The following is a 24157-nucleotide window of genomic DNA, read 5'->3' as shown; positions in this document are numbered from 1 at the left end:
GGCTTGTGCAAAAGTGGGGGAAGTTATAAGTCATGAGGGGCAGCTAGAGAAGAGCAGAAACTACTGAAGAGTAGGAATTGACAAATGATTAAAAATACGTTGTGGTTTGGCATATTCTTTGGGGTGCTCCCATATATACTGCAACAGAGGAAGTTGGAAGAAGCCAATCTCAGCTTCAGTGGCATCGAAGCGCAATGTAGGGTACACATGTCTGAAGAAGAGTCTGGAGGCACCTCATCTGAATCCACCTCTTTATTAAACTTGTACAAGTTTATTCATCTCTCCCCTCTTTAAAAATGGCCTCTATTGAACAAATGTTAAGCAGGGCGTGAAAATAAGGTGGCCCTCCAGATGTTGTACTACAGCTGGTTATTAAGATGGATGAAAGCAAGAGAGCCAGAAGTTTCTCATGCTTGATATTTTAACTGAATGGAGGGTTCAAACATGCTTCGGATTCTCCCTTGCTGGATCATGTTCTATGGTAAAACAAGCAAGATGTCCTCAAATTGATCCTTTTGACAACTCTCCTGACAATAGTACAGAAGGTCAGCCAGATGCTGTCACCTGCTAAGACTGTAGTCCTCTGAGGGGCTTATAAATGTCAGCTACTTACATGTGTGTCATTTGAGTTGCGAAGAATCCACATCTTCAGTCTTCCTGAATTATCGCCTTGCAAATGTGCTGGAGTGCAGGTCCTGTCACCCGCTGCCAGCATGGCCAATGGAGGAAGCCAAGTGGCATATGCCAGCCATTCTAGTTTTATTTGTTGGCCAAGGCAAGAATAAGGATTATTGGTCTGGGAGGCAAACTTAGCAACAAAGCAATGATTCTACCATTCACCATCATGAAAACGAGCAGGAACCCTGCCTGAGGACCATACTGCAACTTGCTTGCTGCAGGAATATGGCTTCTGTGACCTGGGCCAGTGCTGAACAGGTTTTTAAAAAACAACTTGAAGGTACTGGCAGAAATACAATTCAAGATATGTTATTGCAAGAAAGCTATACAGGTTATCTTCATTTAGCAACAAGTGGGACCGGCAATTCAGTTGTTAAGTGAAGTGATCACTAAGTGAAACCATGACTGTACTTATGAGCTTGCTTCACCTTTCCTTTGCTTTACAGACCTGTGAAGGTCGTAAATGCAAAGATTGATCACAACATTACTTTTTCACCATGTCATAGCTGTGAACAGTTGCTAAATGAGGCAGTCGCTAAACGAGGACTATCTGTAGTGAGGAAAAAGCAGAGTTGTTATTGCTTTGAAAACAATCATTGTTTTGCCCAGATGTCAAATTCTAGTATAACAGCTAATAAATAAGGATTTGGGGGCTGAGTACCTGCCAACTCACAGAACTGGCCACATGATCAGTTTCATCTTTATTGAGACTCTTCAGACGTGGGTAGCCAGATGTTACTCTGAGGTTCAAACCCTTTACCAGGAATTGAACTCACAGACCTTCACGCTTTAGATGACTACATACAATCCATTAGCTTTAAAAGCTATCCAGGTACTGATGCTTGGGGGTAACAAGAAATGCTTTAGAATGGTATATACAGTCCATCTTCCCTTGAGCTGTCAGAGAAATATCTCTATACAAAAGTACATCTGTCTCTCTTCTCTGAGAGCTGAAGGGAAGGTGGACTGCATCTGCCATTCACATGCAAGCCTATGACAGGTTACTTTCCAAAAAATGCTTCTTGGCCACAGATGATCCCCACAACTTTCTCAGAAAACAAAGCAATAGGCAATTGCAGCTGAATGGTTTGTTTCAAAGCATGTCCCCTGGGCCAGAAAAAGGGCAAAGCTAGGCAACGGTAATAGCAAGTGTCCTGCAAAAATCGGGGGGGGGGGACTAGAAAGAGATGACAGGTACTATTGAATTACTGATTCTGTCCCTCACAGCAACTATGTGTAGGCAAGCCTTTAACTGACATTTTGCTAGAGTACCCCAACACGTTCCCAAAATTCCAAATGTTGGAAACTTCTGTAAACAATGCAAAACCAGACACAGTGAAGAGAGGAAAATGCAGTGATGCACAAAAAAATTTATTGCACCAAAGAAAGAGACATTTCTGTATCTCCCACAAACTATGACAGCATTCCCATTTGGTGGAAGATGATAATCAGACTCAGTGTTCATTCTGGGCATGATAAGCTCAGGCTTAAAGCCATGCTAAAGCCATCTGTTCTGAGGCTCCTCTCCTACCACCATCCAGATAGGTATCAGCACGGAACAGCTACTCAGTTAGCATCTTGAAATAGGTAACTGTAGATAGCAGCACTGGTCTACTTGAAGGATCCAAAGTGAACAGCGTGGAAATGTTCTCAACTAAATCATCATACTACTACGAGTTTACCTTTGGATCTCTTGAGACCAGATGAGTACATGTAAGCAGCACTTGCCTCACTCATCTTTATGCAAAAAATGTCTATGATTGAGCTTTCAACAGAAACTAGAGAATTCTGGGTTGCTGCTGCTGTAATAATCTCACTGTGTGGACAGAATACAAATCTGATATATGCTTCTCTGTGGCAATTCCACAGGGAACATAGAGGCTCTCTTGAGACAAAGGGAGGTGGGAAAGGGAAGTGGGAGAGGCCTCATGTCTTACAACTAGCAGTGAACAATTCTGCACCTGTTCCAAGAACATTCTTTAGAATAAAGAACTAATTTCTCCAAGTATATGCACACATGCGTTGAACATACATAAACTACTGATCCTTATAGACAGGAGTACAGGGAGTCACCATGGAGGTAGAATAAGATCAGATTCACATGTTCACAAGCAGCAAAATCATTCCAATTCTTGCACCCAATAATTCCTTTGATTTGATGATGTGCCATCAAATCATTGTCAACTCTTAGCAACCACATAGATTTTGCCCATGATGATCTCTTCCTGACCTGGTTTTCCAGCACTGCACTCCCTGCCCCTGTAACTGAGAATTCCTTAGCCATGTGCAAATTCCTAGTCTTCAAATCTGAGGAGCCCCCACCCACCCAATAGTGTGCTTTAGTAACAAAACTGAGGGGAATGGGGATCTGTTCTTCCAGTAATTCAAAACTTACCTACTGCAATCTTTCTATACACACTGCCTTAATTTACTATTTTGTTCAAGACCATACAGCATGGGAAGCATCAACCTCTGCAATCTCTGTAAAACTGGCCAAAAAAAATAAAGAGAGGAAGCCTAGCATGCAATATGACTTTAAGTGTACACTATGCAATTCAAAGTGCTATAGAAGTGAGTTAATATATTTTTCAGAAATGCCCCCAGCAGGATAGCTCATGATATTAAAAACCCATCTTGCCCTAAATGCAAAAGAGACTCACTGCTTTGCACAGTGCTCATTTCAAATGTAAACTGCTTCCACTCATTCCTTGGGGAAAGAAAAGCAGCTCAAAACAAAAAAAAAAGTAGCATGTATAATAAAAAGTGCTGGGATATTTTAAAAGCAAGAAACCCCTCTCCGCAAAGAGGAGAATCTGAGGTGCATTATGGCTTTGTAAAATGAGGCTTAATGTTGTACCCCAAATAGTATTTTCATGGCATGCACATATTGACATTACATTTCCAGCAGGATATCTGGAAGAAGATGTGGTGCTGAAGGAAGCACATCTCAGTAGCTGAAATCCAATAGCTTCCAAGCATCTATGTGCCATGAGTAATTACACCACAGGGCACTGTTTTCTTAGTGTTTTGGAAAAATGAGTGTTTCCATCCTCTTGACCTCAAAATTTGGCATGCTCAATACCACGGGTTTGACAGTGGGGACAAGGCTGATTTAGAGTCCCAAACACCAACTAAAACAACCCCAGGAAGCTCTTATCTAATGACAGGATAGGCTGCTCCCCTAATTCCCAATTCCTTGAGATGCTTGCAGGCACGTTCGGCACAGAAGTTTATTTCCAGCCCAGAGTGCAGGCGCAGCCAAGCCTCAACCTGTTCCCTCAGATGTTCAACAGGCTTGGAGTCTGCAAACACAAAGGGATGAGTCAGAGACCTTACTGGAGCTGAAGCCTATTCTCAGAGAAGGGCTCCTTTTCTTTCGGGCACCCCATCCCAGCCCAAGGAATCAAAGCTAGACAATACCTGTTTCAACACCTGTTTCCTTTGGCAAGGGGTGCTGGTGCTGCGGATGGCACCGCAGCAGGAAACTGTGGGCCAAGATGACTTCCTTGGCGTGCTCCTCCTGGGCCCGCAGAGTGAGGGCATCCAAAAGCTCTGAGTTGTTGGAGGTGCTGCGGTAGTACAGCATATGCACCAGCTCAAGAGAGTGGATGTTCCGCCGCTGGCCAAAGACCTATCAAAAGAATGCAGGATATCTGAGTCCTTAGGAGGCCACGTTTGGGGGAGGGGAGGGTCACACGTGCAAGAGACACAGCAAAAGGAAAGCTGAGATCCATGCCTCCTGGAGGAAGCACACCAGAGTGTGCACACACACCTCTCTGTAACATAATGGGAATGACACTGCATACTTATGATATCCTAGCAGAATGTTCATTGATACTCCCAATAAGGGAGTGCAATACTTTCGGGTCGTGATGCGCAACAGGTAAAGTCTGACTCCCTTTTAGTGGCCTCTCTTTACTCCTGAAGTTAGGAGACAAGAATGGAGAAAATTGCTGGCATCATTTCCTGCCATTGGAGCAGGAACCACAAAAACTATTACAAACTCTAAAACAGATTTAACTGTTAAAAAAGCACAGAGAAACCCCAGCCTGCTGCTTCCTGAAAGAAAGTCCTGAAAAAAAAGGAAAATCCTAGCCCCATCCAATGCATGACACTGTCTGTCTACTTTGCCTTTATCACCCTTCACACTGTAACCTCTCTCAACCCCAAAAGTTAAATATTGCCTAAGCCCTCAAAAGGTTACCTACCCCCGTATCAAGAGTATTTTGCAGCTATCAGTTTTTATCCCAAGAAACATTATCCCCAAGGTCTGCACTCCCTCCCCCAGATATTTATTCAAACAAAGCCAAAAGGTCTGCAGGAAGACATAAATCTTCCTTATACAGGAAGTTAGAGACCTTCTATCTCAGTGCTGTCTGTCTGGCAGCAGCTCTCCACACATTGAAAGAAAAAGAGCTTTTCCAGCCATGCCACATGAGATTCCTTTAAGCAGAAGACATGTGTTCTGCCATAAAGCTCTTGACAGCTGTATGGGATAGAAGCCAAGCCTCTTTTCTGCCCTAGAAGAACCTCAATTAAATTAAGCTTGCTCCTACAAGGATAATCATGCCTCTTCATCTCCCTAGTCCAGAGCCCCCAAGAGCTCCTTCAAGAATTGCCAATGAATGATAATTGTTCATGTTACAGAAAGGGGAAAATTATTAAAACATTATATTACTGCATTTAATTACATTTAAGGTCTGAACAGGATATTTGCTGGCTCACAGCTTTGAGCTTCTGGAAACACTGGTGACTAACCTACCTTCCAGGCCCGGAAGGCCATTAAGGCAGCAAAGAAGAAGAGCAGGGTAGTGGTGCCTATCTTGAGGTCTGAGAGCACCACCATGCCCACGTTGACAAAGAGGGCCAAGCCGCTCACCATCAGCATGGTATTGAGGAGAGCTCTGTAGAAGATGGAGGTGCGGACTTTGACAGATGGCAGCAGCTGCTCCAGACCTTCCAGAGGGATGTCCTTGAAGCATTTCAGCACCAGATGGGCATTCTTAGTTCGGGCAGCCACTATAACTCGTTTGAAGTAATGCCTGGATTGGAAGAAAAAGAGTAGGAACTTAAGAAAATTGATGTTAAAAAATTGCATACAGATTCTTCAGATGAGGGCCAACTGAACATTGTCTATCACACTCCTAGACAGTATTGGCAGACTCCCCAAAACAAATAAAAATTCTACTTTTTAAAAAAGGCTGAGATTTTGTGAAAAAAGTGAATCACCCAAGATTTTGGTGTTTTTCCATTTGAACTTATGTATGAAAGCTGAAATCTAATGTGACTTCAGTGTCCTCGGACAAGATACTGGTGGTAAATGGGATAAAAAATTGTCAGATGTTGGGAGGGTTGTTTTTAGTTTTGTGGAGGAATGCATCTAGGCCATCTGAAAAAGATGCCAACCCCTGCACTGATTAGTAACTTCAAAGTTTCTCTCTCCCACCCCTCTACTTCCTTGACTAAAGCTCTAAATTCCGCAACAAGATATTGTAAAAAGAACAAGTTTTGCTGACCTGTTACTCTGGTCTTTTGAGAGACGATCAATGCATTCACATATTAAGGTGTTCATGTGCTTGTACAATCCAGTTCAGAACATTCTAGAGCTAAGCTGATTTTGGTGTGCCCCTCTACCATGTGAATGTTCTGAAAAGCTACCATTATTTTACCTGAGTTCCTTGAGGCCAGCACGAACAGCCATAGTGGAATGACTAACTACACAGGATGGAAAGGGGGTCACATGAATGCCCAGATCACAGATCATCACTCAAAGAACCACAGCTACACAATCACAATAGGGTAGGTAGCAACCTTTACTTTCAGGTGGTAGATAAGGCCTGTGAAGACAACTCTACCCATCCAAATGCATCCTTCAATTGATAATGCTTTATAAAGGTTGCCAGTGCAGCCAGAAGAGCTTTACAGATGTCAAAGCATGGCATATCCAGGAGTGCTGCAGCAGATGAGGGAACAGCTAGCATGACAGCATCCTACAATGTGTTGACAGAGGAAGATTATATAGTGGACATGATAATTAAATCACTTGCTATACATTCACTGCAACAAAACCAATAAGCCCTTTTTGGCAAATCATTGCCAAAAAAATGTGGATTCTTCTAGATCAGTGCCTTGTCAACTTAAAATACCAATGTATGATAAAGTATGCAAAGATAACTTTTAGAGATTTTGTGCTGGTTCAGATAAAAGAATGGTATTGTCAGTGGCTAAGTACCACTGAGTCAAGAGCCTAAAACGTTTTGAGGGCTTTCCATACCACCAGAAGCTCCATTACACTGAAGGATCACCAACTGTGACCATTTGGTATTTATAATCAGACCATAACAATGAACTCTCCAACTTGCTAAAGACATATCCATTATGAGGAGCTTGATAGAGGCTCTGAGAGAAAAATCTTGGGTTAAGCTGTTGGAATGAATCTAACATTGGAGGTAAGTTTGAAGTGGAGCTGGAATGGGTAATTTGCTTGAGGATAAAAAGGAGCTGGAAAGCAGTGAAGGAACCATTGATGCTGTATCTGTAGAAGAACATAATCTATTAACATGGTTGTGGCCAACATATATTGTGACAGCTGTTGAATCCAACACAGAGTTTGACATGGCACTATGTGAAACTCATGTACTGACTTCTATATTGTAAACACTTTATCCTGCAGATGAAATGTGCTGGATCAAGGAATATGCCCCAAACAGAAGAGAGTAAGCCCTAAAATTGGGAGGAGTCAGAGATGATGACTCCAAATTTAGAGAAAGATTGAAAGCAGAAAGACTCTTTAACATAAAAACGATATCCAAGCTTATCTGGTTTCTAGATGGTGCCACAAAGAGTGAGCCAATTGTACAAATACTGTATAAAGATGTGCAGACTTTAGAGATGGAAATACCAGAATACAATGGCCACGTACTTCATAAAGTTTTTGGAGCCATCAATAGATAAAGGCCTTGAATTGCAACAGCCAATCTCCTACAGGAAAACAGAGAAATCTCCAGTGATCTCGCCAAATGTTCATATGGAAGTAGGAATTCCAGAGAACTATTTAGGCAAACCGGTCTCTGTAGGCAAGCAGGAAAAGGGAAGAATAAGTACATCATCACTTTATGGGACAGACATGGCTAGATAAAATCACTGAAATACAAGAGAAAAAACAAGGTCTATCATCTTGAGAATTGTGAAATACTTGGATTAGGAACCAGTGATCATTTCCAGGCATGGAAGTAACTCAATTACCTCTTCTGACAAAAACTTTCAGATTTTGGCCTTGAGGGGTGCTGATACAAGAGCCCTGAGAAAATGGCAGATTGATATGGGTCACAGAATGCCAGGGTATTGCCAACATAGATGATCTGAAGGACCCAAAAATCTGGAACAAACAATTGAAAAAAAAAAGTTTGTACAAAAGATGAAGTGATTGTAGCCAAATCACCCAATCCCCTTTGAGAGGAAAACAGCATACTGTATACATAAAATTAACAACAACAAATAACAACAACAACATCATTTTATACTTTTATCCCCAAATATCTTTGCCCCTGAAATGAATGATGCTTCCTCAAAGCTGACTGGGAAAATGTGGAGAACTGGGAACATTTCTGTGAGATTCCTATTCTTGTTAAGATGAAAACTAAAAGTACCCCAACTTGGTTGCTGAAAATTGACTCCCATCTCCATGGCTGAAGCCTTCCATAGTTAAAAGACTGAGACCTATGTGGCAAGCCTTATTTTTCATTTTCTGAATCCAGACCATTTTATAATCTATTCTGCTTCAGAACAGTCCTACGCTATCAAATGCCAGAACTGTCATATGTTGCCTGGCATCCTTAATCAACCTGGACAATCACAGCCAAGCATGTCCAAGTAGGCAACCAAACCTGCCATAATTTGTAAAAAAACAAACAGCATGATTGTTTGCTGTGCCAAGCTATGTTAATTTTGCTATGTTAACTCATGAAGAATCAATATAGTATTTTGTTATGCCTAATAGGTGAGCCACTTCCTCTTGAAAAATCTGGGCTGCTTCAAATTCAGTTTCCTCCAGGAAATATCTCAGCATTAGTGCAATCTTCTCCCATAAAAATAGTTGACAAAAAGTAGGAAGGTCCTAGTGGGATACAACTTCCTACCTATGCCATCAAGTTCCTTGCTATCCTACTGTAATGGGGTAGAATGGATCTTCTAGAATGAATATTTTTATAAGGCTTCCATTTTTATTATTTGTGCCTTTGAATCAGTTTTTTTACTCTTGGCAACTGCCTGGACAAGTCCTTGCAGTTTTCTTTGGCAAGGTTTTTCAGAAGTGGTTTGCCCTTTCTTCTTCCAAGAGCTGAGAGAGAGTGACTGGCCCAAGGTCGCCCAACCAGCTTCATCCCTAAGGCAGGACTAGAACCCACAGATAGCTGTAATGGTGTAGTGGCTTCCATTACAAGTTAGGAACTGAGTTGTAGATGACAAATTAAACATATAAACATGTATCACCATCCAACAGAGTTGTTGGGAATTTAGTGGCATATACATTTAAATAATAAGAATGAAAAATATTAATACTTTCTATATATATATATATTATATATATATATATATATATATATATATATATATATAATGTAAATAAATATATTTAATATTATTAAATAAATAATAATAAGAGACTGCAATGAACCAGTCAACACCTGACAAAGAAGAAACAGTGCAATTCTGGTGCAGTTATGGGACAATCCAAAGAAATACAACAAGAATGCAGCTTGGATAAAGAAGGTAGATAAGAAAAAAAAAGAAGCTGAAATGAAAGAACTTGTAATAACAGCAGAAATGGTGGAGAAAAGGGCAAGGAAGATCAAGAATTGGTCAGCACCAGGTGAAGATGAACTGCATCTGACTGGTCCGGACCCACTCATTACCAAGCAGTTTAACAACATACTGCAAGGAGGTGAAATTGAAGATTGGTTAACATCTGGCAAAACCTACCTGATAATGAAAGATCCAGCAAAAGGGGCAGCACCAGGCAACTACAGGCCAATTACCTGCTTGCCAACAACTTTCAAATTGCTAAGTGGTGTGGTAGCTGATGCAGTCCAACAGCACCCAGTTGAAAACAAGCTCTTTCCAACTGAGCAGAAAGGAAACCGCCCAAACAGCAGAGGAACAAAAGATCAGCTCCTAATTGACAAGATGATTTTGGAAAACTGTAAGAGAAGGAAGATCAACTTGAATGTAGCTTGGATTGATTACAGGAAGGCATTTGACTCCCTGCCACATGACTGGATAATCAAGTGCCTAGAAATAACAGGAGTCAGTAGAAACATCAGAAGCTTTGTGCAAAGATCAATGGCACAACAGAAGACACAATTGCTGGTCAATGGTGATAGACTAGGAGAGGTTAACATCAAGAGAGGAATCTTTCAAGGAGACTCACTATCACCACTACTATTTGTCACTGCATTGATTCCTCTGTCAACAATACTGAACAAGTCAGGCCATGATTATCAAACATCAAAAACATCTGCCAGGCTATCCCACCTCCTTTACATGGATGATCTGAAGTTGTATGGAAAAACACCATCCGAAATAGAATTGTTGCTCAACACTGTCCAAATATACAGCCAAGATATTGCAATGGGGTTTGGACTGGACAAATGTGCCATTCTTACCATCAACAGGGGAAAAATAGTGAAAACTGAAGGAATCAAGATGCCCTATGGAAATAACATCAAGAGTCTGGATGAAGATCACTACAAATACCTGGGCATCCTTCAGGTTGACATCAAGCACACTGAAATCAAGATGGTTAGTAGTGAATACTTCAGAAGAATGATCTTAAAGTCCAAACTCAGTGGAGGAAATACCATCAACGCAATTAACACCTTGACAATTCCAGTCTTTAGCTATGCAGCTGGAATAGTGGACTGGACTCAAGCTGAATGAGAAGGTTTGGATAGGAAGACCAGAAAAATAATGACAATGAATCATGCCCAATGTCCACGCAGCAACACTGACAGACTCTACTTACTGAGGAGCATAGGTGGGCATAGAATGTTGCAAGTACACCAGACAGTTGAAGAAGAAAAAAGGGTATTGGAAGAATATCTGATGGACAGTGAAGAAGATGCAGTGAAGCTAGTACACCATGAAAGCTTACTAAGTCCCAAAGAGACCAAACTGGCCTACAAGAAAGACCAAATGAAGAATAGAAAAGAGACATGGCAAGGCAAAGTATTACATGGCCAGTACACAAAAAAATGAGCAGGCAAAGCAGATAACAACAAGACCTGGCAATGGTTAAGAGCAGGAAAGTTGAAGAAAGAGACAGAGGGGCTAATTCTGGCTGCACAAGACCAAGCCTTAAGAACAAATGCATATAAAGCCAGAACTGAGAAGACAGCAACAGACAGCAAAAGCCGCCTCTGCAAAGAAGCTGAAGAAACACTGGACTACCTAGTTAGCTGCTCCAAGAAGATTGCACAGACTGACTACAAACAACGGCATGACAAAGTAGCAGCAATGGTGCATTGGAATATCTACAAGAAATACCATTTGCCTGCAAGCAAGAACTGGTGGGACCACAAAACAGACTTAGTAATAGAAAATGAGGAAGCTAAAGCGCTCTGGAACTTTAGAATTCGAACATACGAGCACCTGCCACACAGTACCCCTCAGACTTAACAACTGTTGATAAGACACACAAAAAAGTCAGGATAGTGGACACTGCAATACCTGGAGACAGCAGAATAGAAGAGAAAGAACACAATATAAAGATCTGCAAATAGAATTAGATCAACTATGGCAAAAGAAAGCAAAGATAGTACCCATAGTTACAGGTGCCTTGGGTGCAATCCCAAAACATCTGAAGCACCACTTGAACACCATCGGCATTGACAAAATCACCATCAGTCAATTGCAGAAGGCAGCTTTACTTGGAACAGCTTATATCCTGCAACGATACCTTTAACAAGCGACAACTTCTGCCTAGGGAAGGACTCAATAGGTGGATAAAAATGCCAAATCCAGTCTAAACATCTGGCTGACTGTGCGACCAACCAATAATAATAATAACAACAATAATAATAATTCACAATGAATAGGATAACAGCAAGCAGGGAAGAGAATGCATCTTCAGATGCTTTCACTGTGATCTAAATCAGTGTTTCTCAACCTCAGCAAATTTAAGATACGTGGATTTCAACTCTGAGAATTCCCTAGCCAGCAAGCTAAAATCCATAGGAACTGGGGTACAGTAATCCAACCCTTTCAGAGCTAGTATGGTGGGAGAGAGTGCCAAAATGCAGCTCAGATTTAGAATGTCCTAAAAAAGGCTCTGCAGGCACACCTTAATGTCTGATGCACAGACGCTCTGATGAAGACATATAACTTTTAAGAAAGTAGATTTATTTTTGTCTCTGAGAATATATTTTTCAATTTTCTATGAACAGAAATTCCAAAAAAAAAAAAATCAGTAAGCTTACTTTATGAATAATTCACTTAGTATTCATAAAACATTTCCTCCCAAGTTTTAAAGCATTCCATATACAGTATCTCATTTACAACCGCACATAAAGCCGGGTGGAGGGACCACAGCTCAGTAGCAGAGCATATGTTTTACAAGAAAAGAGCCTCAGGTTCATGAGACAGGGAAAGAACCACAAAAATTCATCAAACCATCCAATTTATTCCCTAAACATGTGACTGGAACATCTTGACAAGTGTGAGGAAAATGGGTATTAGGCTACCTCCAGAATCAGAGATAACATGCCTCTGAATTCAGTGGCTGAAGAATAGCTTGAGGACAAGACTCCCTTAATATTTGGTGGTGGAGTCCTTTTAAGCCCCTACACAGACTATCAGAATGCCAGTATATGGTCTGTTCCATCATTGCTCTTAAGACAAAGTAGGTAACACCAAGCTAGATGGACAGAAATCTGACCTGTTAGAAGGCAGAGTCTTGGGAATACTCCCCCAAAAGGATCTCCAGGTGGCAACAGATACTAAGGAGACCATTTTTTTCTTGCCTGTCTGCAGGAATCCGAGCAGTGCCGAAGAAGCCCCTCCTCTGGGCTCGAGTGGCAGTCATCACTCGCAGAGGTCCTATCCGCTGGCCAAGAGCCCAGAATGTTATATATTCATACTGATCCAAATTCACTGTCACCTGAAGAAAGGAAGTCAGAGCTGACATGAAAATGCAATTATTAGGGACTCCCCCTTTCTGAACATCACAAGATGATGGGAAACAAGCCATCTATTTCTGCACTACAGGTGAAGCCAGCTGTCAATACTTGTTACCTGCTCAAGCTTGCTTATCTGTGGGTTTCCCCAGGTAAGTTTTGAAAGAGTGTTACAGTACTGTCATGTGAATCAAGCTGCATGTCAAAATCCAGTATTTTCCCAAGCTGCTGATCAGAGAGACTGGTTTTGAAAGATTCTTCCACTGTAGCCGGCTACCTCCCATAGCACCTGTCAAGCAGCCTCTGGGAAGTGGCAAGTACAGTAGCTTTCAAATTCACTACCTCCATGAAACAGCTGTCTGGCAACTCATAGCTGGTCTGTAAACTCCAGAAAGGGATGCTACAACAGGCAAATCTAGTTTGAAAGGGATGGATTTTCCTACTCTCCAAAACACTATGGCATTATGGCCATGGTGAAGTGCACCCAGGGATCTGAGAGGAAAGGCCAGGCATAGCCCCAGCCTGAAGTGACCAATAGTTTCAGGTTGATCCCAACCTCAATGGGTCACCTGACTGCCTCTAGGGTAATGGGGAGCAAAGTGTAACAAATTTTATATACCTTGCAGCTGCTGTTGGATACTGCTGGCTTAAGGCTGAAAACACCACTTTAGCACTGGAACATCTAAGGACAAGTTAAGGCTGTCTCAGTTATGGGTTGTGAAGAAGATAAAGGTAACTGCATGGGTAAATGCCCCTCCCAAAGACAAAACCCCAAGATGCCAAGGCATATCTATCACATGCTTGGATGCTAGTGGGGCAAGACCCTACATCTGTAATGGGAATTCCATGCCTAATGTAAATAATTTGGCTTTTGATTTGCTCTTTAATTTTTCATAAAATTTCATATTTTTTCTAACAAATACAAAACAAATGCAAAAATAAAGAAATCAAAGTGTACCAAAAGGATAGGCAAATTGTGAACTGAATGAGATCCCCAAAAGCTTTTTTTGGTGGCCTTCAGAAGTCATACTATCAACCTTTGGAAGCAAACTATCAAGATACATGATTTACTGCTTTTTTTTCAGCAGAAAACAACTTCTTAATAAAATGTGTAAGTCTTCCTTTAGGTTTAATACCATTCAGCTACCTGTCTGGTGGTGTTACTGCCTTGGCAGTAAATAAAACTATGGTCCCTAGCAGCCAACAGATAGCCTGTCACTAACCAAAAAGAACCACAGTAAATAATGTTGTATGCATAAACATTCAAAACATATTTATTTTCTTAGTCGGTTAATGCTACTGTTCTGGCTTTTGTGCTCTATATTGATTGTTTTAATTTCTTAATGGATATTAGCAATGTTTTACCATGTCTTGTAAGACACCCAGAGCTGTAAAGATAATGGGGAGCATATAATTTTCTAAATAATAAAGGAGCTATATGTTAATTATGAATAAGGTACATCAAAGAGACCACTTCAGATAGCGCTATATGCTAAAAGACAAATCTATGGTGAATAAGGCTAAACTTTTCATATATTCCCTTCAGCATCAGATATGCCTCTTAATATGATTATCTATAATTATTATGCTTGTTGAGGAACACAAATAAATTGTCATATTCATGTTCTGCTGATGGCTGTTTCATTGGCACCAGGCTAGCTACAATGGAAAGAGAATGTGTGTCTTAGTAGCCTTCAAAAGGTATGCTGCTGGATCAGATCCAAGTAAAGCAAAGCAAAAGGCTGAGTAATACTGAGAAGTTTTGAAATTTTTATTTGTGGGCTTGGAGAGATCCAAGGCCTCCCAAAGAAATTCCAGGATTTTGTTCCACCCATATATTTTGCCTTTGTGGGTAATCTCATCTCTTCAGCCTAAAAAATCCCAGTTCACTAAACTTTAAAAGAGGGGGAAAGGGGTAGAATTTGAATTTTAGTTGTAAGAGTCTCAAAAGACAAACATGATGGAAAGTGGTGGGCTTGGCTCGAGAGAATGAGACTCGAAAACTTTCGAAAACTTTTCCATTTCACATTGCAGGCAGGGAAATCGCACATTAAAATGATCCTCGCAAACGTGAGGGTAAGAAGAGAACCTGACTAACTGAGATTACAAAGGGTTTGTCAGGGGAAATCTACAAGGGTTATCTGTATTTAAAATGTCAGTCTGTTCTAGCATTTCAGGACTGCTTCATCCTATCCCCTTCTCTTTCACATATAACACAGACAGGACACCTGGAGGAAAAAGGTGGGGTGGGGATGAACCTTTTTGCAGGCCACACCTGGACTTCATCATGAGGGTGATTGACAATTAGTGCATAAGCCAGTGCTTCTTTTGACAGCTTGTTGAAGTTGGCCTGATCCAGTAGTGGTTCCATCCTGGCCAAAACATCCTGTTCTTTTGTTAACCGTTCAGCATCTGTCAAATAGAACTCCTGAAGTGTGTCCCGGTCAGGATTAATAGGTGTATAGAGTGTCTAGAAGGGGAAGGCATAAGTGGGAGTATTAATGCAATTAGTATTAATATAGCATCCTTGTTCTATCCCCGGTCACCATGGGCAATTTATTATCTAAATCATCAAAATCAACAAGAAGAAATTTCATGCAAGTGGGCGAAGAAGCAGGTGTAGAAGAAATGGATTATTCCATCTTTTCTCCACCAGTTATTTAGTTTCCATGCTGAATGGGCAGAAAGTGCAGATTTTTCTTCACCAACAATAGGAATGCAACATTTCACTGACACTCATCCAGTAAATACAGTATTGTAGGAGGAGACCCATGTTAGTCTGTGGTGGTAAAAAAATCAGAAGTTTGGCAGCACTTTTCTGACTAACACATATTTAAAGACATAAACTTTAATAAAATGTGTTAGCTGGAAAAGGTGCTACCACACTCCTCCTGATTTTTCATTCAGTAAATGTGTACTAGAGGACAGAGCAAATATGCTGGCCACAGTTTATCATTCCATCTCCTTGGGGGTCAGTATCTTAGCAACCTTTGCTCAGACAAGCAAGCAAGCAAGCAAATAAATGTCAGTCTTGATTCCTGGTCAAGACTGGAATCATAACATGCAGAATGCAGTACTGCTAATTTTCCCCAGCCCTTTTATTTTCAAAACAAAGTCCCCACAGAGGGTGAAAGCTAAGGGGAGATCTTGTAGGAGCAGCTGCAGACATTCCTGCACCCTATTTTCCTGGGTGACCAGTGGCCTCATAATGTATCAGCTAGCTATTGGCCTTGATTCAGACAACATGCTGGATCATTTTTTAAAAATACACTAACCTACTACAAGCCATGGCTATAGTTTGTGACAGACGAATGCCTTTACTACAATCTGACCCACGCTCAGGGTTGATACAAGTTGCCACAACATCATATTTATAACAAGAAGATAGAGAAGGGAGGATGGATCGCTCAATTTCTCCATCCCTTTGCATTTCTATATTAATTTTAAGAAAAAGGAAACCTCTACCTGTTCTTAGTAGGGAAGCCAAGCAGCCCAACCAAAGAGGGACATAATGACCCATATTTCCTCTGCCACCCCACTTGGTAGGATCTATTTTTATTTAGGAACATGCTAAAAGGCTAGGCTTTTTAAAAAATACAGGCAAATATTTTGGGGGGCCTCAGTAATGCTAAACACCCTTACTAACCGTTGTTGTCCTCCCTCGTCATCTTCTACATAGACAGGAATAATTTTTATAAATACAGGGCCTGCAAAGACAGAGTTTGCAAATACCTTTAACTGCTCCAGGACAGAGTAGTAATGGGGTACAAGTGACGAGTCCACTTGAGACACAAACTGCAAGAATGAGAGGCGTTCTTCGCGATTAGAAGAGTGGAACTCCTGAGAAAGGAGAAAAAGGTGACCCAGCTCAGCCCTAAAACGGCCATAAGCAAGCAGTCTGTTTAATGAGGCATTCCTTGGGCAGTACCAAAATAAATATAACTGTTTACTCAGTTCTGGGGCACTGTCATCTCTGTGGCAGTGAATTAATGGCCTATCCTCTTGCTGCAGCACTATCATCCTTAAGTTTTTCCATTTATTTCAAGCAACTTCTCTTTAATACAGCTTCAGATTGGTTTGATATAAATTCTTTTTACATAAATACATGGTTGTTGTAATAATAATAATAATAATAATAATAATAATAATAATAATAATAAACACATAATGCAATAATACCCACAGTATGAATGTTGCAGTTATAGCTCCTGAGAAATTCCTCTTTCCCCAATTCAAGAGTAGTCTACAATGGTAAGTAGCCTAAATTCTTCCATTTGCATGTTTGAATCTTCACTGAGGTATTGGCATCTGCTTAGAGTTCAGCCTCGGCAGATGAATTTTTGGATAACAGATCAGCCAGCCGACTTTTCTAGTAATTAATGTATCTTGGAATATTTGTGTACAGTACCAGATTATGAGTTTCTATCTATTAGAGAAGGGAGGATTGTTCAGTAACAGAATACATGCTTTGCATGTAGAAAGTCCAGTTTCAAAATCTGGTTCTATCCAATTAAAAGGAGTACAAAAAGAATAGTAAATAGATTTCTGTTTGATATTCTTGAAACTATAGCAGATTAGGATAGATATATAATCAGACTTGACATAAGGCAATTTTCTAAAGCCATATATTTTAACAGATTTAATAGCAACCTGCATCTCAAACATCTTTATAGCAATAATGAAATTATTCATCTATGATATGCTTTGTGTCTCCATCAATGAGAAAAAAAATAGAAACTTTTATAGACAGACTTCAGATTTCCAGTCCTTGCTTTTATGTTTCTCCACCTTTCTACTCTCGACTATAGCAGGAGTTGTCAACAAGGAATAACATCTGGCAACAAAGAAATCCTGGACAGGAAAGCAAAAAATTCAATTTCTAGAAGTTTCATACATCATTATCAAGGTGGATAAATATATATGGCAGGATCATTATGCTTAATATTAACATTTGTTCCCTATGGGAAATAAGCATTATAATTTAGCACTAATCCAGGTCCAAACTGCAAAGGGCTTAATACTCTGAGTGTAATCCCTATCTGCCTGGTAGTAAAGTTACTTCAGGATAATTCACTTCATATCCTCCAAATCAGTGCTGTCCAGTGTTCTCCAGACCTTAAGGACAACTTGCATAATCTGTGGTCAGTATCTGGACTGCTTCTGTTTGGTAAAGGCCATTCTACCTTTCTGGAGTGATTCTAATATGAGCATTCCCAAGTTAAATGACCAAAGTATATTTTGTGATATGACTCTGTACACCAAACAATCAAAGCAGACGTAAAATGCTTCCAGGGTAAAATTATGACACTGCTATTCCTCAACCATCAAGGAATTTAGATAGCTAGCAATTGTAGCTAGAATTCCTCTTTCATCCCTTTTTACATCTCCTTCTCCTTCCTACAAAAGCTTGTAATTTGTCATCCCTTTCATCTTTTTCATGTCATGCCACTCATCATACATAGGATAGCTGCCTTCTCTTCCTCTCCATATGCTATGCTATGCTTTTCCTCCATTTCTTTGCTTTTCATTTGTTTGGCAAAATTTAAACCGTTTCCTCTACTTTTCAGCTTTTACAAGGTCAGCACTTAGCTTCAAAGAGCGTTTTCACCCATGTAGTTCATCCCATCTGGGCAAGATTTTAAGATCAGCTTAATTCATGCTCCATATGTTCAGGAGAGACTCTGCTTAACAGGCAAGGGGGCTGCCTCCAGAGCTCTGATATACTAAAGCAAGCACCGACTGGGCCAAAAGGAACTAACTTTTGCAATCTGAGCGAATCGTGCACATCAAGTAAACTGGCATACAATATATTATAACATTTCTCACTATTGCTGCTTGTGTTGTCAATGAGAAGGGGCAAGGCATTTTGCTTGCTTCTGAGATTTTACCAAGCGCTATCCTCCACACTCCAAAATTTGTTTTTGCCATTTTGAGGCACTGAAAAATTGTGAAAGCTGAGGGATGATTCTGAATTTCGTGCAATGCATTCAAGGGATGGCAGAACTGACACAGAAGCCTACTTTTACCTTTACTAGGGCATCAACAAGTTGGTTCTTGGAAAACGGGATGTATTTCTCTTGATAATCCAGTGCCCAGTTCTGTGGTTCTGTTGGTTTCCACATCTTCCGATATTTCGCCATCGTGGCAGCAAGGGAAGACTTGCCACGCAAAGACAACCCTAAAATCCTGGTCCCCAGGGCAAATCGTGTCATACTCAGCATTCTGGGAGAGTTCAAAGCTTAATAGTTTAAAAATGGTAGCACAGGCATACCCATCTTCCTTTGCTAAGTTTCCTCAAACTGACGTTATTTTGCAAACTGGAAGACACAGGCTGCTTGAAGAGCTGTGGCAGGCACCCTTTGAAGCAGCAAATTTAGGAGGCTTTGAGAAATCATGGAGAGCAAATTGACCTTTTGATAAGCTGCAAGTAAAGAATGCTCAGCTAAACACGGAGGTACCATGCACAAATGACAAGATACCTTCCCCACCACCACCACCCCGCAATTGCATGTGAAATCAGGCTCGCAATCAGGACAAAACAATACGTGTTAAAAGTCACTGATTAAAAAAAAAAATCAAGCGAATTGTTGAAATTAAACGCGCCCACCAACTTACAAACTAAGCAGGTTATTTTTTTTTTCCTCTTCACACACAATTCAGACCAAAAAAAAGTCCATTATTGGAGCAACGAGCTCTGACCTTTAAAAAGAAGCCTGACATTGAGTTTGGCGGCACATGCGCACAATGTTTCTCCCTTCCACCCTCATTCTAATCCTTTCAGCTATTCCCAGAATCTTCACATTGCGTTATGCGCTTGCGCAGTGGCTTATATCGATCGCCGCGGGTTCAGATGAGCCTATCAACTAGAGATAGAAAATTTAGAAGAGCCACCCGCATGGGAGAAACTGAAAACGTTACTTGTTTCTATTTAAGAGAAGCTGTGTTTGTTCTATAGCTTTTTCCTTTCCTGTCTCTAATACCAACCCACTAGGCGTGTGCAACAATCAAAAGAATTCCACACCATCGGAAATTCTCCCCATTCCATTCGAGTTTTTCCAAGATGCGCATGCGCACAGCATCCTAGTGCCCCATTTTCGGACGGGCGTTCCAACTAAGACTGCAGTTTCCCCTCCGCACATGCGGGGTTCTGTAGGATCCTCGCGGGCATCATTCTAAGTCCAACACCCTCAACAGTCATTTCCAACTGCCCTGCTGAACGCTCCAGCGTTCGAAAAGAGGGAATGGCAGCTGTCCCGGCCACTCAGGCTTCGAGTTCTCTCACACGCTGTTATCTCTTTCCACCCCCCTCCGCGCGGGGGGAGGGAACATGACAAGAGATCGAAAAGGCGGGAAAAAAACTCCACTCCCTCACTTTCCCCAAGGGGTAAGTGAGGAAGGATGTCGCTTCCAAAATGTTTCAAAAGGATAAGGAAAATGTAGAGCGCTAAGTCCTCCATTTCTGAGTAGGCTTTACCATGCAGTCCCTCACAATGTTTATATTTGGGCTTCTTAGCTTTCTCCAACCTGCCACTTTCCAGATGTGTTGGACTTCCACATTCATAATGTGTAGACAGTGAAGTAGGGATTATGTGAAGCCAACTCCAGGCTGAGGAAAGAAGACTAAGTTAAAAATAAGGGACACAGGTTGGGTTCTTCGTTACAATATTTTCCACAAGGCAAAGAATATATATAGCCATAGTTGAATATTGAGGAACATAAAGCAGGAGTATAATTACCACGAAGAAGCAATTTACTTCAACATATTATATTTTAGATTGCTCTTTCTTAAGAAATAAGGGGCCACAAGCACATCCTTTTCCCTCATCTTATTCTAACAACAGTTCAGAAACTGCCTATTTCAAAATTGCCCAGTAAGTCTGGCTGAGCAGAGATTTCACTGCAGATCTTCTTGCTTTTAAACCTAAACACTGTAACCATTATTCTTCAATGGTTCTAAGTTGGAAAAGGGATCAAAGGAACATGTTTAGGGTTGCATTTACCCATGGAATTTAAAATATAGATCAATGTCTTATTTGCTGTAGAGAAATAAATATGTACAACCAAATAGGTAAGTGTATTCCTTTGAAGGGAATAACTCAACAAATACTGAATACTAAAACTTTTTTGCACATAATTTTTTTCAGATAAACTAGTTAGATTCACAACACTTATCATGAAATTAGATTCTGAGAACAAAGGGAAAAGGCATACTAAATAACACATTTTGAGCAGTGTTTGAATTTTCATGCTTCTCAGTAGTTGGGTGTGCTAGCTAATAAGTTAGTCCTCTTTCCCCCTAAGAAACAAAGTATGAACTGGGAAATGATACTCAACACTATGCACTCAAAGAATGCATGAACACTCAATGGTCAAGGCTCTGGAGCATATCTTGGAGTGATGGTAACAAAGGTATATTGTCTAAATAGGATTATGTTATAAAAGTCACATATCAGAATGATGGCTGTCACTCACTAAATGCTGCTAGTTCATTTTTTGTGCAACTGAAAGAACATTTCTTAACTAAAAGCCACATTATCTTAAAAGATAATGAAAATTCTAAACATTGCTTCTAATATTTCATAATCACAGTTTTGTTGACTTTCTTTCACATGCTTGGTAGGTGGATTAGAGGCCAGCAGACTGTGCGCTAGGGCAGGAACAGAGTTCTGAAAAAACAACTCTATACTTTCTTTAAATATTCAGTGTTGGTAGGTAGAATCCTAGCAATATTTGCATTACCTTCTTCAAATCTAGATAACGTTTCCCAACTTCAATTTACAGCAACCTTCAAGATCCAGCTTTGTTCTAATGACAAAAAGACAACTACAGGATGAGAAAAACGGTTTCAATCTTGCGGGACCTATCAGACCATGACATGGTGCATTTCTTCATACAACCTCAGATTGTTGCTAGAACACTAGCAGGGGTGAGACAAGATAATAGTACTAAATGATGGGTTCTTGACTTCTATATTCAGGATCGCATATAGTCTCTGATGCAGTTTTAACTTCAGAATTCCTTCACAATGTTTTAAAATATTACATAGGAATCAAATGTCAAAGAGATACTACCACAACACATTATCAGGATAAGTTATGCTATATCAGAAATAACCACAATATTTTTATTCTCAAATATGATCCAATCCTGGACTTTATAAACAATTGTCTTTATAAAGCTGACCTGCCAGAAGCCATGAAATTCTAGTGTTCCTAGAATTTGTGCCCACATTCCTCATTTCCTTGTTTATAGACCAAATTCTATTATCTGAATCAGAATTACATATATCTGACTATATCTGCCATACCATTTTCACTTATTGTAATCATTTTGTATACAAACTTGTGCTACTTGTAAAAAAATAAGGTTTGTTATTTTGGTTTTTAACTAGGATCCAGCTATTAAGTTCAAAGCAACATACTATGATTTGAATAAGATTCATGTCTGCTGAAATCTCTTAAATATAGCAAACATTTAAAGAGCAGGATGTCAACAAAATTCCTGATCAAATCTGTGGAGACCTTCAAGGCATGTGAGCTGCATGCAGTTAGTCTGTCCTTGAGGGACTTGAATATGGCTCAGCATGGGCTCAAGTCCCCAGATTTCATGAATTTCCACATAACTTTTTGTTGAGCTGATTGGAGTGGATTGTCTTGGGGAGGAGATAGGATAATTCTTGTCATGTGCCTCCCTTTCCATAAGGAACTCAGGTCAGCATATGAATAGCACCTTGGTGGACTGCCTGGAAAATTATTCTCCGCCATTGTATTGTCGAAGGCTTTCACGGCCGGAATACGATGGCTGGTGTGGGTCTTCCGGGCTGTGTGGCCGTGTTCTGGAAGTTTTGTTTCCTAACGTTTCGCCAGCATCTGTGACCGGCATCTTCAGAGAGCAGGAGCACAGGCAGGAGCGGTTCTCTCTGTGCCCAGGATGATGTGACCCTTTTGTGGGTATTTATAGAGATCTGAAGGGGGGGGATTGGGTGTGTGTGGTGGGGGGGTTGGGGGGTATGGGGGGTGTGGGTGTGTGTGGGGTTTGGGTTAACGAGTGGCTGCTTGTTTTGGTGTCAGAATATTTGTGTATCTTCCTGGGGATTAGGCAGGGTTTTTTCTTCTATTGAGTTGTTAACAAGTGGCTGCTGGGGCTGATTAGTATGTTCATTGTGTGAACTGTTCACACGTCCTGGTGGTTGAGCTGAGTTTGTTGACCTTTTGCAGGCTGTATTTTTCAGGATTGGTAGCCAGGTTTTGTTGATTTTTAGACTCTCCTCTAAGAAAAAACCCTGCCTAATCTCCCCCGTTCAGATCTCTATAAATACCCACAAAAGGGTCACATCATCCTGGGCACAGAGAGAACTGCTCTTGTCTGTGCTCCTGCTCTCTGAAGATGCCGGTCACAGATGCTGGCGAAACGTTAGGAAACAAAACTTCCAGAACATGGCCACACAGCCCGGAAGACCCACACCAGCCATTCTCCGCCATTGTTTTTCTTCCTTATTTCAGTTGTGATATAAAAGTATATGTGCTTTGAATTTGGGGCAGAGGTAAAGCTCTGGCCATTGGAAATAAAAAAAAACTTTCCCTGCTCCTAATGTTGGCTATAGAAGAGGAGAATGATCAATTTGATTTTTCTTTTTGTCTCAGTGCAGATTCAAAAGACTTTGATTCTTGGATCAGTTACAAGAGTTGATTACAAAAAATATCTTTCATGGAACATACACAGTATCCAGCCATTTGTATTTAACGTGTCCATTTCTTTCTCTTGCCTCAGGTTTTCTCTCTTGTTATATTTGCCTCCTTGGTGACTGAAGGATATCAAAACTTGACAACCTCTTCCCAGCTACATTGTATTTTGAATGATAATGGGGCAGCCTGCTGCTATGGCATCACAGTTGGTGTACTTTCTTTTCTCCAGTGTCTCCTCTTTTTGGGCTTTGATGTCTATGATACTTACATTACTAATCACAAGATCAAGTATGCCATCCTTGTACTGGATGTTACTTTCTCTAGTGAGTAACTTTTTTGTTATTTTTACAAAACCATAGGATTAAATTTCAGTATAATTAGCAGATAGTTGATGCCTGAAAACCCCAATATTCTAAATATTTTACTTTATAGATCTAGCAAAACTGTCTTCATACTTTCTCACTCCTATGCTATCCCCCAAAATGGCAAGCTATTGCAGTCTTGGTGTCTCCCAACCACCTCTCCCCATTGAAATCACAAGTTCCATCAAACTGAAAATGTCAACCTTATTTTACAATCAAACTGCTGGCAGGTTTGATCTACAAGCTTGCATATCTTGTGATT

At 40.6% G+C, this 24157-nt stretch overlaps 2 protein-coding genes across 6 annotated transcripts in view; one reads left to right on the top strand and one right to left on the bottom strand.

The window, feature by feature from the left end:
- Positions 1–1948: 1948 nt before the first annotated feature.
- On the bottom strand, positions 1949–19786 carry TMEM143 (transmembrane protein 143). Of its 4 annotated transcripts, none has more exons than XM_007432146.3 (8): positions 19548–19786; positions 18875–19269; positions 16581–16688; positions 15124–15318; positions 12696–12832; positions 5441–5720; positions 4099–4309; positions 1954–3980 (listed from the first exon to the last, which is right to left on the bottom strand). In XM_007432146.3, exons 2-8 carry the CDS (start codon positions 19067–19069, stop codon positions 3832–3834), a joined length of 1275 nt encoding a protein of 424 aa, XP_007432208.1. In that variant the 5' UTR covers positions 19070–19269; positions 19548–19786; the 3' UTR covers positions 1954–3831. The 4 variants fall into 4 exon arrangements, with proteins under 4 accessions (XP_087998802.1, XP_007432208.1, XP_025024920.1 ...); XM_025169152.2 differs by having other exon boundaries at positions 19464–19568; XM_007432147.3 differs by lacking the exon at positions 18875–19269 and having other exon boundaries at positions 19548–19785.
- The window catches only part of SYNGR4 (synaptogyrin 4), a 21546-nt gene continuing 14253 nt past the window's right edge, over positions 16865–24157 (top strand). Inside the window, exons 1-3 of one of the 2 annotated variants that reach the window (XM_088142678.1) lie at positions 16865–17099; positions 21630–21774; positions 23619–23856. In XM_088142678.1, the coding sequence (XP_087998804.1) occupies positions 21679–21774; positions 23619–23856 (334 nt within the window). In that variant the 5' untranslated portion in view covers positions 16865–17099; positions 21630–21678. Of the gene's footprint in view, positions 17100–21539; positions 21775–23618; positions 23857–24157 lie in introns of those variants that run through there. The other variant, XM_025169150.2, reaches the window with a different exon arrangement.

This window comes from Python bivittatus, unplaced genomic scaffold (assembly GCF_059951505.1).
Source record: "Python bivittatus isolate LINGU-HERP-01145 unplaced genomic scaffold, Pbiv_v1 ctg000440_np1212, whole genome shotgun sequence".
In the NCBI taxonomy this organism is placed as follows: Eukaryota; Metazoa; Chordata; class Lepidosauria; order Squamata; family Pythonidae; genus Python; species Python bivittatus.
This window is presented reverse-complemented; position numbering and strand designations above follow the sequence as displayed.